The sequence below is a fragment of the Eleutherodactylus coqui genome, chromosome 9 (assembly GCF_035609145.1).
Source record: "Eleutherodactylus coqui strain aEleCoq1 chromosome 9, aEleCoq1.hap1, whole genome shotgun sequence".
In the NCBI taxonomy this organism is placed as follows: domain Eukaryota; kingdom Metazoa; phylum Chordata; class Amphibia; order Anura; family Eleutherodactylidae; genus Eleutherodactylus; species Eleutherodactylus coqui.
In genome coordinates, this window is record NC_089845.1 from 99,011,917 (window position 1) to 99,032,826 (window position 20,910).

General features: G+C 44.8%; 1 protein-coding gene across 3 annotated transcripts in view; it reads left to right on the forward strand.

Moving 5' to 3' along the window:
* The window catches only part of DPYS (dihydropyrimidinase), an 86,087-nt gene that overhangs the window by 22,576 nt on the left and 42,601 nt on the right, over positions 1-20,910 (forward strand). Inside the window, exon 1 of one of the 3 annotated variants that reach the window (XM_066578093.1) lies at positions 3,390-3,769. The exons of 1 other annotated variant lie outside the window; for it this stretch is intronic. In XM_066578093.1, coding sequence (XP_066434190.1) covers positions 3,515-3,769 — 255 coding nt within the window. In that variant the 5' untranslated portion in view covers positions 3,390-3,514. Of the gene's footprint in view, positions 1-3,389; positions 3,770-19,605; positions 19,921-20,910 lie in introns of those variants that run through there. One more of the 3 variants, XM_066578092.1, reaches the window with a different exon arrangement.

Here is a 20,910-nt window from a genome sequence, read left to right on the forward strand (position 1 = left end):
GATAGTGGTAGCCACCCATGGGCGACTTGTGGTGCCCCTGAGCCTATCGATCTGGCGGGGGCAGTGTTTGTGTTTTGATGTGTTGCACCAGATTTTGTGGCTCCAAGCACTTCCCCCTTGTATCTTTGTAAATGATGTTTATGTTCAGTTTGTTAATAAAACTGGCTGCTGTGGCCACTTTATCCAAAGCAGAAGTTGTCTGTCTTTATTTGGGTGGGGTGGCTACAGTTAAGGGGCATTCTGGCTGCCCTGGGTCAAGGTTAGGGCTGAAATGATCTGACCACAGGGCACCCTTAAGAGACAGCCCAGCATGACGTGGGGGGGGGGGGCAGAGAACCAAGTGGAGGAGTTGGGAAGGGGTTAATTTGGTAAGAGAAGGGGAGAAGGTACTGGAAGCTAGGAGGGGTAGGATAGGGATCGTTGGAGAGAGGAGGTGGCGGGGGGGGGGCGCTGAAGCATCATCTTTTCGGAAGAATAGCAGAGAGTCCAGCCCGCCCAATTAGTGGGTTCAGGGAGTGAGAGATGTTATTGTCATGGCACCTGTGGTGGGTGGGAGGTCCTTGCAGTCATTGGGAATTGGGGGGGGGGGAGTTGGGTAGGCTCAGTCTCACGTGTTAAGACTCCCTCCTTTAAGTTGGTGTCTGGTGCAGGGACTTGGCTGGTGGTGGAGAGGGGGGTAGGGGCAGTAGACCCTCCTCCGACTGTAAGTTACGGAAGTAGGAGCCAATAGCCACCCATGGCTGGCTTGTGGTGCCCCTGAGCCTGTCGATCCGGTGGAGTCAGTGTTTGTGTTTTTGATCTGTTGCACGAGATTTTGTGGCTCCAGGGACTGCCCCCTCATATCTTTAGAAATGATGTTTATGTTCAATTTTTGTTAATTAAATTGGCTGCTTTGGCCACTTTATCCAAAGGAGTCTGTCTTTATTTGGGTGAGGTGGCTACAGTTAAGGGGCATTCTGGCCTCCCCGGGTAATGTAGAGGTTTGGAAAACAAAGCCAGGTGGCTGAATATTTTAGGAGTCAAAGATGTCTGTGTGTCAAATTCTGCAGACAAGTTGTGACTGGGAGAAGATGTCATGCCATCTAGAAGAAAAAGGGAAGTCAATGGCTCCAGTCAGTGAAGTTGTCATCTGTGATCACTTGATATAATGGTACTGTAATCAGTTAGGCCCCCTCTCCACGGGCGTTGCGTTATCCCACGGCGAATCTCAACTGGGGGAGCCGCCGCCCAGGAGCAGGAGCCATCAGATGGTTCTCCACAGGTCAGCCTATCTGACAGATAGGCTGACCGCGGAGAATCAGGGCAATTCGCAGCATGCTACGAATTGCCAACCGCGAGCGGAGAATCACAATGACTCTCTGCTCGTGGACATGGGGCCGGCGCTTTCCATAGTAACGCTATGGAAAGCTTCAGCCGGCGTGATTCGCCGGTGATTTATCGCCGATGAAATGACTGCCGTGGACAGGGGGCCTTATAGGATCTTCAGAGCGCCGATGTAGAGCTAGCATGTACTGGTAAATAGTCACTTTATAGGGATAATATTGGTCTTTGGAATGTCTTTTTTTTCTTTCAGAAAAACACTGTGGTGGTATTATGTGGTCACGGTCTGGGAGTATTGTATGGCCCGCATATAATGTTATTATCGGTAATATTGATTTTGTAGTGTTTTTTATTCAGTGACAGTATGTTGGTATTAATCTCTGTGTGATGGCTATATGTGATCATGGTGTGGTGGTAATACTTGGCTCATTTATGTTATTATTGGTAATGTTGGTCTTGGTATAGTGGATTTTGTACAATGGCAGTATGAAGGTAATTATACAGGGTCATGAGGACTGCAGTGAAACAGTGTGTGGGTTTTTTTGTTTAACCCATTAAGGACAAGGCCCTTTTTTCCCTTTTTTGGCTTTTCCTCTCCCCTTTTAAAAAATCATAACTCTTTTTATTTATCCATCAGCATAGCTGTCTGATGGCTTGTTTTTCTTGCTGGATGAGTTGTATTTTTCAATGACACTATTTAATGTAACATATAATGTACTAAAAACTTTCAAAAAAATTCTAAGTGCAGTGAAATGGGAAAAAAAAGAAATTCTACCATCTTTGGGTGCATCTTGTTTCTACAGCATATACATTGCAATAAAAATGACCTGATAACTTTAATCTATGGGTCAGTACGTTTACTCCGATACCAAATTTATATAGGTTTTTTTTTTTTTGTTTTTTTTTTGCTGTACTACTTTTATTTATTTTCAAAGATATTTAATTTTTAAAATTATTTTCACCAGGGAAGTGACAATGTGATTGTTGAATCACAAAGGGTTAACAGCTGCAATCAGCGTGAACACTGATGGCGGCTGTTGCAGTCGATCAGTTTCAAAGGCAGCCGGCACCTGCCGTGTATGCAAAATCGGCTCCATACAAACCCCGAACCACCATGATGTAACTGTATATCCTGTGGTGTTAAAGGGGTTGTCCCGCGCCGAAACGTTTTTTTTTTTTTTTTCAACCCCCACCCCCCCGTTCGGCGCGAGACAACCCCGATGCAGGGGTTAAAAAAGAACACCGGACAGCGCTTACCTGAATCCCCGCACTCCGGTGACTTCTTACTTACCCGGTGAAGATGGCCGCCGGCATCTTCTCCCTCGGTGGACCGCAGGGCTTCTGTGCGGTCCATTGCCGATTCCAGCCTCCTGATTGGCTGGAATCGGCACGTGACGGGGCGGAGCTACGAGGAGCAGCTCTCCAGCACGAGCAGCCCCATTCAACACGGAGAAGACCGGACTGCGCAAGCGCGTCTAATCGGGCGATTAGACGCTGAAAATTAGACGGCACCATGGAGACGAGGACGCCAGCAACGGAACAGGTAAGTGAATAACTTTTGATAACTTCTGTATGGCTCATAATTAATGCACAATGTACATTACAAAGTGCATTAATATGGCCATACAGAAGTGTATAGACCCACTTGCTGCCGCGGGACAACCCCTTTAAGGAGTTAACTTTTGGATACATTTTTACAGTATTAACTTTAATAACTTTATCAGTTGCTGGGGGATTCAATACTTCTCAACTGGTTGACTTTCCTGTGCAAGCCCTTACAAAATGATCTTGCTTCTGCGCTACCCTTACACACTGACTAATCATTAGACAGTATTAGTACATCTGCACCATTGTCTTTATATCTCTGCTGTATAAAGGTTCCCATTAAGCTCAGTGTTGTTAATCATAGACTTTACTGTGTAAGAATGGAGGAATGGTTAATCATCATACATAGCTGTAAAAGGCGGACGAGTGCTCTGTGAATTCCATCCATAGTATTTAGAGCCAGCTCTGGTATCTGCCATATCACATAACATTGTATACTGGAGTAGGGACAGAGTCCGGCAACAACCAGAGTTGTGGGAAGCAGCAGATCTTCTCTGTACATCTCCAATAGGATTACATAAGGGAATTGCCATTGTTGGAACCTATTTGACGATCTTCTGGACAAAAGCCAAAAACTCAAGCTCATCCTATGGCATCGAAGCGGATTTTGATCAAAGGCGGTAAAATAGTGAACAGTGACTCTTCCCAAATATCTGACGTTTACATTGAAGATGGGATCATCCAAGATGTTGGACAAAATCTGCAACCTGATAACATTGCCGATGTCAAGGTCATAGATGCCAGGAGTAAAATGGTCATTCCAGGAGGCATCGATACCCACACACATATGGAGTTTCCATTCATGGGCATGTGTACTGTGGATGACTTCTACACTGGGACACAGGTAATGACGTATTCAAAACTGGTTTTAAGCAAGTAAAGCTTATTACTGCAGAATTAAAGCGACCCTCTGGTTTTGGGACAAAATTCTGTCCCACTACAGGAGGAGTATATGACCTGCAAGTGTTCTTCTCTGCCACCCCTCCAATCCACCAGGCTCTATTTTCAGATGTCTAAGATAGCTGCAGCGATTTTTTTAATAGTCTAACACTACCAGTGCACTGTGGGGCATTAGGTAGTCTGAAGACTGCTTCAAATATTTTGGATGGCCAAAAACAGGAACTACACCAGAGAAGTACAACTGCAGGCAATATGCTCCCCAACTTCTGGTCCTGGGATGGAATTCTGTCCCTAAAATTGAGTCCTTTTAAAGGCTCTCCACTTTTTTTTACTGTATATGTTGCAGATTTATAGACACCAGTTTATGGTATAAGTGCCTAATGCTACGTTCTGGGTGAAACTTCAGAGTAGTGCTGAACCTAACTCATTTAATGGGGTTTCCCAACTCCATAAGATTTTTGTCACATCCACAGTGGGACACGCTAGATTCGTAATCCAAAATCTTCACAGAACTACACACATACTAAGCACCAAAAGAAAAAGTGAGCTAGACAACTCCAAATGGGACTTGCGGACAGACATAAACCAATGACTCACAAACATCCAAAACACTTACCTAGCATACCTGCACGCATAAACAGATGGAATTGCTATAGAATGTACAAGGTATTGGTTCATATTTTAGCCAATATACTTAAGCCCACAAGCTTGTGACAAGGGCCCTTGTTGTCTCATGGATCCCTACTCTCACAGGACAACTTACCCCATGAATCTTGCCCGCAAGCGGAGTGATTGTTTCTATAGGGACAGCCCCACGCTGAAACCTAAGGACCTGCATACATAATTATATGATAAGGAGGGGGAGGAGTAACATCGGGGTCATTGGTTGGTTGAGAACACATGTATTTTATTATTTAAGGTGGTTGATTTGATTGCAGTACATGCTTTATAAAGACCATTTGATGGTCGAAACGTCGCTGCTTGTACCATTTTTAAGGATGCAATAAAGACCTGTTTTTATGCATCTAAGCTATTCTGCTGCCATTCAAACTTTATTTGGAAACCTAAGGACTTGGCTCGCCCTAGGTGGAAAACGATCCAAACAGATCAGGACACAGTTCACACCAACACACAATGGGATGCATAGCACACGGAATAAGACAGTTCACACCTCATGTCCGGCCACCTGCACAGACCCACAGAACACATCACTATACAAACACCAACATGCATGAATGCAAACACAAGGGAGAATGAGGAAACCTGCATCCTCTAGCCATAGGAGCTGGTATTTATATGCAGCAGACCAGTGGTGATTGGCTGTCTGGACAACTCCACACCCAGCCAGCTCAATTATCCCACACCTGTGGCAGCGGGCTCCTGGAAATCCAAAGAACTACAGGTCCCAGGAGCACAATCTGACATTTTTTTCCACCTGACCAATCCCCTGCCGTTACTTTCCAGGTCCTACCAGCAGTTTATGTTTACTGGGGTCTGGGAATGATTTGGCAGGTTGATGTTTGACCACTGTGTACGGGGTGTTTGATGGCTTCTACACAAGTGTATATTGAATGTGTCCCCTCATGTCTTGGTGCACACAAGGTATGAGTGTGACATGTGCATTTGGGAAGGGCCAGAGATAGAAAGCCTGTGTTCTAAGGGGGCCGGGTCTGGAGCTGTACATTGTGTAGCTGTAAGATATGGCCTCAAAAAAGAAAGCGGGTGCACACATGTGTGACTGAGATAACAATAGGTCTGTTAAAGGAGTATTCCCAAGGTTGACTTATCACCTATTCATAGTGAAAAAAGTCTGATCGGTGGGAGTCACATCATTGAGACCTCCACAAATCCAGAAAATAAGAGTCCCATTTCTCTCTCTCTCTCTTACTGTGGGCTCACTGCAACCCCAGCAGTGAGAAGGGGTCTGTTGCAAGGGACTGTCACTAGTCAGCTGTTCTCTGGGCTTCTGCCCTCCTGCACTGAGATGATTTCTGCAGAAAGCAGACATTTCTGTTCCCACTGCAGTGGCCAGACTTGGTGTTGCACAAATTTCCATGGGAACTTGGCCTGCAGTTTCAGGCCTGATCACTGTAAGAACGGAGCTTAGTTCTGCATTTCTGCTGTAATGAGCTCTGCTATGGTTACTATAGTTACTATAGCAATCTGTGTGGTGACCTCTAATGGCCATCATACATTACTATTAGAGTTAAGGGAACGTACTCTGCCGAGCTTGATGCTCGTTCGAATATTAGCATACTTGATGGTGCTCGTTACGAGAGAGAGAGAGAGAAAAGAAGAAAAAAAAAGCTCGGAACCCGGCGTCCCACATACAAAAATGCTCGAGTCTCCCATTGTAGTCAATGGGGTTTATTACTCGAGTAGAGCTCTCGAATTTTACGAAAAACTCGACTTGAATAACGCGGACCCGAGCATTTGGGTGCTCGCTCATCTCTAATTACTGCAGTTTGTGTATTTCTCTATAGTGTGTTGTATGTGACTTTCCATTGACTGCAGAGGTCAGGTGGGAGATAAGGAAGACTTGAGATCATAGAGACCTGCAAGCTGGAGAGCAGTCCTAGTGGTACTGAGCCTTAATAGAGACTGTATTGCTGTGAGAGTGCTGCTAAAAGAGAGAGGAGTCGGCTTGTGGAGCCGAATGAGATGTGTTATGAAGAATCTGTGCCTGTTAGAGTGGGACACCTGCAAAAGAAAGGTGGCAGCCGCTGTTTGACAAGCACAGCAACATAATGATCCAGAACCAGTGTTGCGAAGATTTACATCATCCTGCAGCTCTGAGAATTGGGGTATCCCTAACTGATGTCCAAAGGTGCGTCACCTACATTATGATACTGAACATGCTGGAGATATGTAAGTGAGGTGGGTCCTCAGTAAAAGGCCCAGCGTGTGCACACAAGTAGTGACTTAAAAGCAGGTCTGCCGGTTAAAATATGTAAGCTTGAGTCGACACCAGAGGAACACATATTCATCTGCCAGTTGCAGACAAATTATTGGACAATACTGGTGTTACTTTCAGACTGTGTGCGTGCGACTCCTGGACGACTGACCCCCACCAATCTACTATCGATGGACTATCCTTTGGATAGTTCATCAATAGTTTACAACCAGAGACCCCTTTAAGTGCAATATTTTGGTCTTATTTGACGACTGCTCAGAGACCATCTCTGTGATAGAAGGGGGTTCTAAAACATGAGATATTTTACTGATTGTTGTTGTCAGAGGGGTATCTTACTGTCTGTGGCCTGTTTTCTAGTATTTAGGATTTACTTATCTCTACAGGAAGGATGATGCGGCCTGTTCTCAATCAGCAAGGCGGAGGATAAGTTAAGTGAGGTTGCAGGAGGATGAGAGCTAAAATGAAAACATTTTTCTGCCAAGATAAATAGCGGTCACCGCTTAATTCAAGTGTAAACCAGCAGAGGTACAAGGCCACCGGCCTCTCCAACAGCAGAGGGAAAAGACGATTTACCGTATTTGACAGATTTTTCTGTAATTTATTTCCCTCCATGAAGCAGTTTCTTAAGGGATTATTTCTCCCATTAAAAGGAACGTATTAGAAAAAGACAAGATTATTATATTAGTCTGCAGGAATAAGATACAGCAATGTATGGAACAACTCCATATTAACAGTATACAAGCCATAACTCCCAACTATCAGCTTTTCTTGGTATTGTCCTATGAAATGGACCTAAGAGGGGACAGATTTATGCATATGTGCTCCAAAATGGACTCTTCTGGGATTTTTGTGAGTGTTTCTGGTCAGCACAGGGGAGAGGCTTAGAATACATAAGTTGAAAATGCATGAAACTATCAATCTCCTGGTGATATGCTTCACATTTGGTGGTCCTGTTACTTCGTAACAGGCTGTAATATACGGAAAAACCCACGGAAAGGAGTAAAATAAGCGAATTGCAGATATTTCTTCAGATACTCCTTTTTTTCTAGCTACCAAACAAGTCATTGCCTAATCATGGCAAAGGGCATATTTGAACTTTTTGGAGGTAAAAAAAAACGCCTGAATTGGTACTTGATTAATGAAAAGTTAACATCTATTATAGCTGATAGGCAGGATAGATTTCTGAGAGTCTGGACCCCATAATTAGACTACATTTGCCCCTCCCAAAATAGCAGGCTTCTAATTTCTTTGTAGTGGAGCCCCCAGATCTCGGAGTCATGGCTTTGCATTACTTGTCCTTCTTAGGTCCTTGAGAGAAGATTCCCTTTTCCCCATTCACTTTTTTTCCCCTTGTCTTTTTTCTCCTTAAGTTTGGCTGTAGCCAGGCCACTGCTTCACATGTAACCCTTCTTAAAGGGATTGTTGGGTTGTAAAGTATTGATGGCCTATCCTTAGGACAGCTTATTAATAGTAGATCAGTTGGGGTCCTTTGCCAAGGACCCCCACCAAACAAAGCAGTAAAGCATTAAAACAAAGCATTTGACAAAGTATCTCATACTATACTTATTGAAAAAATGACAAAATATGGGATTGACAAGGCAACTGTTAGGTGGATTCACAACTGGCTGAGTGATCGTACTCAAAGAGTGGTTATAAATGGCTGCACATCTAAGTGGAAGAATGTATCAAGTGGGGTACCACAAGGCTCTGTCCTTGGCCCAGTGTGTTGTTCAACATTTTTATAAATGATCTGGAGGAGGGATTTGATGGGAAACTGATCAAATTTGCCAACGACACAAAGCTAGGAGGGATGGCTAACACTAGAGAAGAGAGATATTTCAAAAAGATCTAGAAAAGCTTGAACAGTGGGCAGCGACTAACAGAATGGTATTTAACAAGGAGAAATGCAAAGTCCTACATCTTGGCAAGAAAAATGAAAAAGGCACATACAGAATGGGAGGAATTGGGCTAAGCAGCAGCACATGTGAAAAAGACTTGGGTATACTAATAGATCATCGACTGAACATGAGTCAACAATGTGATGCAGCAGCCAAAAAGGTAAACACAATTCTTGGATGTATTAAGAGAAGCATAGAGTCTAGATTACTGGAGGTAATTATCCCACTCTAATCTTTCTTATGGTGCATTCACATGAACGTATATCGGCTCGGTTTTCACGCCGAGCCGATATACGTCGTCCTCATGTGCAGGGGGGAGAGGATGGAAGAGCCAGGAGCAGGAACTGAGCTCCCGCCCCCTCTCTGCCCCTCTGCACTATTTGCAATGGGGAGAGGCGGGGCGGGGCTAATTCCGGAACTTAGCCCCGCCCTCACCCCGCCTCCTTTCATTGCAAATAGTGCAGAGGGGCGGAGAGGGGGCAAGAGCTCAGTTCCTGCTCCTGGCTCTTCCATCCCCCCCCCCCCCCCCTGAACATGAGGACAATGTATATCGGCTCGGCGTGAAAACCGAGCCGATATACGTTCGTCTGAATGCAGCCTCAGTCGGACCTTATCTGGAATACTGTGTCCAGTTCTGGCCACCCCACTTTAATAAAAACATTGACAAACTGGAGCAAGTTCAGAGAAGAGTTACCAAGATGGTGAGCGGTCTGCAAATCATGTCCTATGAGGAACGGTTAAAGGATCTGGGAATGTTTAGCTTGCAAAAAAGAAGGCTGAGAGGAGACTTAATAGCGATCTACAAATATCTGAAGGGCTGTCACAGTGCAGAGGGATCAGCCATATTCTCATTTGCGCAAGGCAAGACTAGAAGCAATGGAATGAAACTGAAAGGGAGCAGACAAATTAGATATTAAAAATACTTTCTGACAGTGAGGGTGATCAATGAGTGGAACAGGTTACCACAGGAGGTGGTGAGTTCTCTTTCAATGGAAGTGTTTAAATAAAGGCTGGACAAATATCTGTCTGGGATGATTTAGTGAATTCTACACTGAGCAGGGGGGTGGACCAGATGACCCTGGAGGTCCCTTCCAAGTATGATAATATGAATTATCTGAAATCTAAACTTAACAAGAGACGGACATGACTAAATGGATAGATTGATTGGTCTGAAATTACATACAGCAACCTCTGTATTCCAACATTATCAGCCTATGGCAAAATGCTTACCAAATTGCATGTTCTATAATGGCTTTAACATAAAAGTTATTGCAGAACAGGTTCCTTATTATGTAAAGGGTATACTGTGATACAGGAGCTGGTTCTTGTTCTTAGTACTGTGTTTCCCCGGAAATAAGACTTTATATTATTTTTTGCCCCCAAAGAGTCAATAGGTCTTATTTTTAGGGGATGTCTTATTACACTTACCTAGCAGGCTCGGTCTGGGCCCTCCTGCTGGTCTCCATAGCTCCAGCACGTTGCTACCGCCCTCGGCCGCCCACAGAAGATCGCTGCCTGATTAAGAGATTCATAAATACCGCCTCCAGGAAATGATGGCTATGAATGGTTCTCGAGCACTGCTCAGCTAATCAATGCAGTGCTCAGTGAACCAATGACAGCCATCGCATTGGTTACAGAAGCGAACAGCACTGGACAGACCCCATTGACTATAATGGGGTCTGCCCAATTTCCGCCCAGCTGCTCGACCTTTAGATGGAAGAAAAAGAGCTATATGCAATACTTTCTTCTGGTGTTTTCAGTCATATCTGCGACAGAACTTCCAACTGGAGGTTTCGATGCAGATGTGAAACCAGCCTTATTTGCCATTAGTGACTGGACCCTTGTATATATACTTGGATTGGAAGGACTTTTTTATTCTTATCAGTAAAGATTTTTATTGGTAATTTTCAAAATGATCAGAATAAGCATTTTATATAAAAATGAAAATTTGAAAACTTCTGAAAATTTTTGCAGAACCTTACTCTGTAGAAAAGTAGAGTAAAAGTGGGGAAGAGAGGAAGAGGAGGGGAGAAAGCAATATAGGAAAGAGGTGAGGGTGAATATGAGGGAAGGCGAGGATAGAATCACACATGGGTAAACAAAAAAAGACATCATTGTGGTACCATTTTAAACCAAGGGTTCAGGATTTTTTTTTTCTGTGTCTCTTTTAAATGATGGTGTGGTTGTTTTTTTAACCCCTTATGGCCCTTTTACACGGAACGATTATCGTTCAAAAAATTGTTCGAATAAGTGAAAATGAACAAATAATCGTTCAGTGTCAACGCAGTCAACAATCGAAGGATAAACGATAAATCCTTCACTTTTCGTTCATCGTTCATTCTATGCAGCATAAAAGTTATTGTTGGCTCATTCACTTATTGTTCGGTTTAAACAGCAGTAGTTCTCAATGAATGTGAACGAATGAACAATTTCTCATTTGAACGAGCCAACGATGTATCTGCCTGTATAAACAGGCGGCACAAGAGAACTCAGACATCATTCTTACATTCCAACGATAACTACTTTGATGTAAACAAACCCTTAGTGATCGACCTAATTTGTACCTACGGGCACCTTGACACGTGAATTTGGTCAAGAGCGCTTCAGCGCTATGAATTTGCACTATGAACAAGTTGATCTGCGCGCGCGCCTGCACCTTGTACTGTAGTTTTTTGTGCACTCAAAGCCTGTTCATATGCGCACACAACGTACACCTGCCCTGATTTAAAGGGCTATTTAGCCCAACGAGGTCCAGATATGGTCTTTTCCCCATTGTTTTGCAAAGTTTTTTGCGCATCCTCCTGTGTATTGCGCACCCACCATAGACTTCTTTGGGCTCTTTGGTGCATAAATGCACACAAAATAGAGCATGTTCTATTGTTTTGCGCATCCAAGAAAAGGAAATGTGCATGAACCCACTGAAATGAATGGGTTCTATTCTCTGCATATTGTGCATGTGCCAATATGTGTGCAAATATGCCTGTCTGAAGGAGCCCTCAAGGAACAAGTTTTTTCCATCACTACACTGCAAGAGCCATAACTAGTTGACATAGCCATATGAGGGCTTGTTTTTGTAGGACAAGTTGTATATTTTAATGTCCAGAAATTCTTGTTTTGCCATTGTTTTGGGGGTTTTTACAACGCTCACCATTCGAAAAAAAAATAACACGATAACAGCGCGATTACTACAATAACAAGTTCATAGAGATGTGGGGTTTTTTTACTACTTTTGCACAATAAAAACACATATTTAAAGGAAAACAATTGACTCAATCGCCACATTCTAAGGGCTTATTTACACGAGATGAGTGAGCGTGCTCGTTTAAGGCTGCTACCCGAGCGAGTAGCAGTCCTATCGAGTAACTGTGTACTCGCCTGAGCAGCATGCCGGGGGGCAGCGGGATGGGGAGGGGGGTGGAGAGAGAGATCTCTCTCACTCTCCCCCCGCTGCCCCCCCCCCCCCCCCGCATGCTGCTCTAGTGAGTACACAGTTACTCGATAGGACTGCTACTCGCTCGGGTAGCAGCCTTAAACGAGCACGCTCGCTCATCTCTAGTCGTCACTAAGGGGTTAAGAAAGATTTAGAGTGATTTTTGGAGATAAACTGCCATGTGTTATTGATTTGGTTATGACGGTTGGTTAGAATTTGTAGGTGTGACACTAAAACTATGTGAACCTCACCTCCCTGATTCTTCAATCATTCTCTTGTTATTGGGCTTTAGTTGCAGAACAAATGAGATAAAAAAAGCTTTTTATCTAAACCTGCACTTGTGACACATCTTGGCAGAACATCATGAAATAGAAACTGGGTCACAGGAGAGACAATCTTCTACAGTAAGGCCAGAGATACACAAGCGTATTCTGGCAGCATGCAGGCTACAAGATATACACGCGTGGCAATCAGCCATACGCAATGATATTGCACACTGTCTGCGTTCCGCCCATAGCCATGTACTAGCTTGTGCCTGTAATATGCACCAAGATAGAACATGCTGTGATTTATCTTGTGTGCGTCTTTTGCGCGAGTCGTGTGAGCAGCAACATGGCCGGCTATAGCAGATTGGTACAGTGTATTATATGCGCAAGACCCACGCGTGGAATATGCTGTCCCGATACACTCGTGAGCCTGGCCTAATACAGTAATGCACCTCCATTGGCTCCAGGATCACACTAAGGGATCCCGCACCCTAGACTGTGACACAATAATGGCATCATTGGGTTAGCCGATTGCTTTTGGATGGATTACCAAGAGGTTTGACTATAGTTATCCTACTTTTCCAGAGCAAGATTAACACTTAGTAGTTACTACTCTGAGTCACTATAGTCATACACCCTGGTAAGACCACGCACAGCAGCAAGACACAAGGTAGTTATACTGCATCTTTAAAGTCTTCCAAGGCAAAGACTTCAAAAACAGACTGGGGTGTCAAGATGTGCTTTTGAAACTCTTTTTAAGAAGCACAAAGAAATGGCCAATGTTGAGGACCGTAGACTCAGTGGTCAGCCAACGAAACCTAGTGGAGTAGTTGACAGACACATCATGCTTATTTCCTTTAGAAGGGGAACCCAGGTACCCCCAGCTACAGTTCAAAGAAATATGCCCAGAAGTGGTCTTCATAGAAGATTCAAGGAGAAAAAGCCATACCCTCAACATAGAGACAAGACTGAGTGACTCAACCATGCACGAAAACATATGAAGCGGGAGCCAAAATAATGTCACCAGGTGCTCCTGGACTGATGAGTCAAAATGTGAAATATTTGGCTTTAACAGAAGGCAGTTTGTTCTCCAAAGGGCTGGAGAGCAGTACAATGAGTGTCTGCAGGCAGCAGTGAAACATGATGGGGTGTGGTACATTAATGAGTGTCTGCAGGCAGCAGTGAAGCATGAAGGAGAGCAGTACAATAATGAGTGTCTGCAGGCAGCAGTGAAACATGGTGGGGTGTGGTACATTAATGAGTGTCTATAGGCAGCAGTGAAGCATGAAGGAGAGCAGTACAATAATGAGTGTCTGCAGGCAGCAATGAAGCGTGATGGAAGTTCCTTGCACGTTTATGGGCTGCATCTTAGCAAATGGAGTTCGGCATTTGGTTAGGAATAATGGTGTCCTCAATGCCTGTGAAATACAGGCAGATATTTATCCATCATGCAATGCCATGAGGGAGGCATCTGATTGGCTCCAAATTTATTTAGCAGCAAGACAACAACCCAAAGTGTAGCGAGGCACTGGGCACAACACTGAGGAGATGGTGGTGGTAGAGATGGCACTTGTCACGAAGGCTCTACCAACTCCTCCCCTGAGGGACGCGTGTGACCCTTTGCCAAGGCACTGTCCGGCCTCTTCAGGCAAACGCTGATGGTGTGGTTTACCTGTATAGGAGGATGCCATGGGTGATGCCACCGTTCCTTACTCCGCAGTGAAATCCAAACAAGAGAAATAAAGTCCAGACACACACATAAATTGTAGAACACACAGTCGCTGGGAACAGGCAGCAACCGAAACTTTACTTGAGTTTTCGAACAGGAGAATTTACAGGCAGCTTATTGGTAAATTATACGCCAGTGCAGGCAACAATTGAGGTCAGGGAGAACACAGGATGAAATCGGGCCCACAGTCCAAGTTATCTGTACAGCTCCGCTCCTGGAAAACAGCACACTCCAGAGGAGGGAAAGAAGAGAAACACTCCACTGCACACTCGCACCCTTTCTAACAGACACTGCACGGCAGGCTTCACTTCCTTATGTCTTAGTGAGATGAGGTCTTGGGCAGAAACCTCAGATACCTCTCTTCCTCTTCCATTCTTCACCACATGCAGATTGAAGGTACCTACATATGGCTGACACTCTCTCTCGGAAAAAGAACCAAAACAAACTCCCAGAAGAACTAACTTCTTGCACACACCTTGCAATCACATATATCATCCAACGTCACATGACAAGATAAAATTCGTAGATTTCCAGACATAACCCAGACATTCGTAGACATTAACCTCTTGCGCGCTGCATCTGTGCAATACACGTAACTAGTGACAGGACAATTTGCACAGTGCATCCACAGTGAGAACATGACATGTGAGACAAATACAAGACCGTTATGGAGGGGCCAGATGCATAGACTTCGGGCCACTACATACGTACAGAACCAATTGAATGCTGGACATACTATACTTGCATGGGACGGCTTCTCCATGCTGGATGCTGTAGTTTTTAATGTTTATATTGAAGAGTTGTTAATTCAGTGGATATGAACAGTGTTTCCTGCTGTAAGGCACGGTGGTATCACAAGTGGGGCCGAGTCCTGTAGATTTGTGGGATGGTACAGCCCAGTTGTCATGGTTGGGAAAATTAGGGACACCATAATGCCATGACAGTGTGAGTATGCAGGATCATCACAAGCCTCACATGTGCTGGGGAGTGATACATAAGGAGGTACTGTTCCCACCCTTTCTGGCAGGCCTTCATATGCCAGATCTGAGACAGCTATCCCCCAGGAGGAGCTGCGGAAGAAAAACTCAGAGCAAGGAGAAGAAAAGACATGGGATTGCATAGGTTGCCAGAGTCAGAGTTACATAACTCAGTTGTTGTCATCTACCAGGAGAGATTCCACCAGTGTACTGTTAGTGTATATTCACATGGGTCAGAAATACTGATTTTCTGTGCTGGAATTAACTGTGGAAAATCCGCAGCATTTACAATTCAAGCATTGCGGATGAGATTTTAACCCTTTCCAAATCACTGTCTGACGTCTAAAGACATTCTGATTGAAGGCTGTACATCTCAGATGTCGGAAGACGTCCGTCAGGGTATTCTTACTGTATATTACTGGCCGCTCTGTTGTTGGGGGGCCTCTCTGGCATGTCACATACTGCAGTACTGGCTCTAGCCAGCAGATGGCACCATTGTATAATGGCAGAAAGAGAGCCTCATAGGAAACCCTGAATCCAAAATTGGATTGCAAAGTGTTAAGAAATCCCATCCATGCACCGCAGAGAAAACTCATTGCATAAGCTAACGTGTGCTGTGCAAGTGGCATCACCTGACCAGCGGAGCTTATTACAGGTGCCAGGAGAAAGGCTGCACTGAAGAATTGGGAGGTGAAGGGAGTGCTATTTTTGCTGAAATCAGCTGCAGATATGCAGCTGATTTAGGGTTAAAATCTGCACCAATGGTGTTGGCTTGACTCTGTTTTGGATTCGGAAATACTGCAGAATTTCTGCCCCGTGTGGATATACCCTTAGGGTACATACACATGTAGCGAATTTGGTGTGGATTTTCCGCAGTAGACAAATCTGCACCAAAATCCACATGGAAATCCACAGCATCTGGTGCAGATCTGCAGTAGATTTCACCCATTCAACTGAAGGGTGAAGAAATCACACTTACAATCTCAGCCCAATACTAGTTGCGATGAGCTTATAGCAGGGTCAACAACTTTGTCTGCAGTTTGAAGACCTGACATGTCCTTTGTTACTTTCAATATTTAACAGAAAAGTAAAGAAGGAACCTATTACAGTACAGCAGTGTTTATTTGCCAGTCTATCCTCCCCAGACCTTGGATCCCTTGGCATCACATAAATCATTTTACTTGTCTGGGGGCACTTGTATAAATAGCTCCATTCTCCTCCTCTTCCAGATTCATTATTCATATATTCAAGCCATGGGAAAAATAAATACATAGATGTCATTCATCTCATGGCATATGCATGGTTAAATATCACAATTATTCAGTGAAAGTCGATCATAGCCATCCATAGCTACATAAGACAGTTCACTGGCCACTAATAGGAGGGGCACCAGGTGAATGTAGGCTGGGGAAGACCACCCTCCTGAGTTTCACCCAGACATATGATCATCTTCTGTGTGGCAGAGTTTTGTGGAGCTAAATGAATTATCCCTCTCATGTTTCTGTCTCCTTCTTTCTAATGTCTCGCGATGCTACTGTCAGCCCATTATGGCTGCTGAGACAAAATCATTAGTTCTGATGTTATACATTCAGTTTCAAGGCTGTATTTATGTCATAAGCTTGGCTCTGGTATTGTATCTATGTATTAAGTTGGTTTGTGCTGTTTGTCTTTTATGACCTTGGTTCTGGTGCTGTATTTATAAGTTTGGTTCTGGTGTTGTAATTATGTACTGAACTTGGTTCCGATACAGTATTTATTAACTGAGCTGTTCTGGTATGAGTACGTTGCTATCTTGCTTCTCTCTGCACCAGCAGAATACAGGCAAACTGCCTATAAGACTGCTTTCACACAGCTGAGAAATTGCACAGTATATGTGCATTGCGAGGCGCACAAATCTTGCACGAACATGAACCCCATTCTAAAAAATCGCGCCATGTCCTATCTATGGGCGTTCCCTTGGAACACCTTGGCCATTGTTTTCAATGGGGCTGGCAAAACATCGCATACAAGTGCGATGCGATGGAAGGTTTCCCATTGAAAACAATGGGAAAGACTTGCCGTTTCCCGGCGTGGCTGACAGTCGCACCAGAGGATCGCTACTTTTCTGATGCTGATGCTCGCCTGTGTGAAATTAGCCTTAGGGCTCCTTTCCACTGGTGAGGTAATCGCACGGTTCCAGTGCCATGCGAGAGTGCGAGCTCTCACAAGAAAGTCCCACACATGTTGTTCTATGACAACCTTTCCACTAGCGATGTTTAAGGGAGAGCTGCGATGTGAGGATTAAAAATCGCAGCAGGAGGATTGTTTCAGCATTTTGCATTTTTCTGTCGCCCATAGAGAGCAATGGCAAAAGAGATTCTCGCATAGCAACGCAAAAGCTTGTGATTTCGCAGCGTTGCGACCACTTTTAACATTGCGATTTTCTCGCAGCGATCTTGCTATCGCCAGTGGAAAGGAGCCCTTAATGTAATATATATAGTTTTTTTTCTGTACAGTGTTATCTAACCTACGGCTAGTGTAGTGGCCCAGTTTATGCTTTCCTGGCACCCTCCATAATGTCATACATGTCTGTGTTATGTTGATGCACTGAGCAAAAATGCCTTGTCACTCTGTTTTGTGTATTGCACAGCTGCAGCCTGTGATGGGTTAGGCCCCCTGTCCACGGGCGATGCGAAGTCCCACGGCAGATCTCCGCCGCAGGAGCCGCCGCCGATTCTCCGCTCATGGACAGGTGCCGCTGCCGATTCTCCGCTCATGGACAGGTGCCAGCGCTTTCCATAGCATTGCTATGGGAAGCCTCGGCCGTCGTGATTCGCCGGCAGTTTACCGCCGGCGAAATCACGCCCGTGGACAGGCACCCTTAATGTCTGCAAAGCATGGAGACTGTCTGGTAAATGTAACAATTCTGTCCTGTCACGTGGGGTAAGAGAAGGTATAAATGGGGGAGTGCATGAGAGCGGGAAGAGGGTCCATGTCTTCTGGGTTCCTGTCAAAGAGTTCCAGCTACATGGGGGCACCTTCAGCCCTCATGTAGCGAAGAATGGAGGAGGAACAGAGATATCCTGCACACCACCAGAAGCTGCTAGAGGAGTGAGCGTGAGTTGAGCGTGTGTACACTTGTGGCAAGGCCTAGTGCAGAGGTACTCTTATCTGATCAATTCACACCTGCGAATCAGACAGTCTGAGACCGCCAGGTGGAGGTAGTTCAGTTTCATTGGTCACACTCAAGCATCTTAAAGTCTGAGTCCTGCTAAGTGGATGCATTTGTCTTTATCTAATCACACACTGGCGACCTAAAGTCTGGATCTGCCGTGTGGAAGTATTTTGCTTCATCTCATTCCTGCACATTCTAAACTTGTCATTTGTGCCTTGTACTACTAAAAGTTTCCAGTAAAGCTATTTCCAGGCCCTGACCATTCACGGGGACCTGAGGAACTACACAACCATCTGTGGCTCGTTTATTTCCTCGCCGTTGTTCATGCCGATGGGAACCGGAACGATGGCATCACCCGTGACAACCCTTTCACCTGTCCTAATGTTTATTGGGCATCCCCATGCTGGGGGTGTCCGGAAGAGGCCCAGCACTGCCCTGGCCTTAGCTGCATGCGTGCCTCCAGGAGGGAGCATGATAAGTGCCGCCATGACAAGCCAGCATCTTGCCCTCCCAGCTCCTCAGCGTATGCCATGTGTCTGGGGTCACCATACGGGAAGGTGCACTGGCACTCAACCTCCTATTCAGAAACTTGTAATGTTCATTAGTGGGATAGGGGTTGGTACCCAGGTTTCCCATACTCCTGAATGGAGTGATGTAGTGATACGTCCTTCTCCCAGCCACATCACTGCAAAATTAAACTAGATTTGCCATTTTATTGCCTGAGAAATTTGGGTGGCAACAGACTTGTGATCACAGAGGCAACAAAGCCAACTGGGATGGGGCCTTTGGAGAGAGAACGACAAGCATGTTTTGCTACTGGGTGGAAGATGCTGTACCTGACCAAACTGAGGGGGTGTCCATTTTAATATTTGCTATGAACCCCCTTTTCCTTGCAGGTGACTACTGTAAAGTCATTCACCCTCACCAGCTTGAGGCAAAATAAAAAATTATTATAGTATTAAAAATCTAAATTGGCTAATCTTTTAAGCAAACCATCATTAAAGTGGCTTTAGTTTTATCGTCTTCTTTGCACAGTGTAATAGAAGGGAACTCCATCTAATATCTGGATGAACTGGAAAAACAGACTCAAGTGTTTGCCCCAAAGGATTCTGCTTTAAATCTTCTGCATGCTTCACATTTCTGACCTGATTTGACGTCTCTCAGTGGAAGCAAATATTTTCTATCTCTTCCCCCAAATCCACCAAGTCTGTTACTAATGGATAAAGGCGGTTTATGTAACTGAACAAGTTTCCACTGTTTTCAATAAAGTTCTGATTGTTGGCCCCATGATAACTTTTCCTTCTGGCACTAATCTGGGGCGCTTTACCGTGCCAAAAAAAGAGGATGGCCACTCCCTGCCCATGCTAATCTTGCATCAGCCCCTCCATATAAAACTCGCTGATCCTAATACACTGGGTGACATAAAATTTGGAGGTCTGTTGTAAAAGCCGCAGCTGATCATTGACACAATGGCATCAAATAATAGGATCCTGATCCGAGGGGCCAAAATAGTGAATGATGATGGCTCATTTGTCGGGGATGTCTACATTGAAGATGGGCTGATAAAGGACGTTGGAACAAATCTACACATTGCAAGATCTGAAGGGTTAAAAGTTATAAATGCCGCAGGCAAATTGGTACTTCCTGGGGGCATCGATACACACACACACTTGCAGTTTCCATTCATGGGAACACAGACGATCGATGACTTCTACAAAGGAACCCGGGTAAGAGCTCCAAGTTCTGTATCTACTAGACTTATCGATCAGTTGTCTATTGAGATTTACCGTACGTTGATAGTTTTGTTGGAGAGTGACGGTCAGGTGAAAGGATGGTAAATTGCAAACGTTGTGGTGGCTGTTGTGCTACAGACCGGTTGTGTGGAATATCATTGTGTTGCTGGGAACATATGCATTGTCCCCTTAGGCTATGATCAGATCTCCAGGGTCTGTCCTTTAATAAGGCTCCTTCACCTTAAAAAGTAACTGCACTTTTCAGACAAGTCAAAAGTTTTGATCAGTGGGGGTCTGGGTGCTGGCACCCCTGTTGCTCACTGAAATGAATAGGCTGTGCACTCACCCCATTTCTGTGCTCCTTCGACTGTCTTTGTTGCCTCTTGACAGTTGAAGACAGACACACAAAAGTCTATAGAATTCTATGGACATCCACCTTTAGTTGCCGAGAGACGCTGACCAGCAACAAAGACAGTCGAAGGGACACAGCACTTGGATGAGTACGCAGCCCCTTCAGTTCAGCAGTCAGCGGGGGTCTCAGCAGCCAGACCCTACTAATCAAAACTTTTGATATCCAATTACCACATTTGTCAGCTGCTCTTTCTGCAATTGCTTAATGGAATTACACCGCAGGACACAGCCAAATCCGTAGCTGAGGAATTCCACACCAAAATCCGCAGGTCAAACTGTGAACTTTCATGTGGAATCACAGCCATTTTGGATTCTGCATCTATTTCATCAGGTAGCCTGCGGATTTTGGTGTGGAATTCACTGCGGTATGTGGTGCGTTGTGCGGCCTATTCCATGTGAAAGGTCCTTAAGGCTTCTTTCATCATACAATTTTTGATCCGCCCCGCTCCCCGTTAACAGCATTGAGAAGGAAACCTGGATGGAACTATTGCCTATAATGTGTGAAGCAGAAACTCTTTTAGTCTCCATTTCACCAAGTTGCCATCCTTGTCAGTCCTTTTAGCTGTTGTAGCA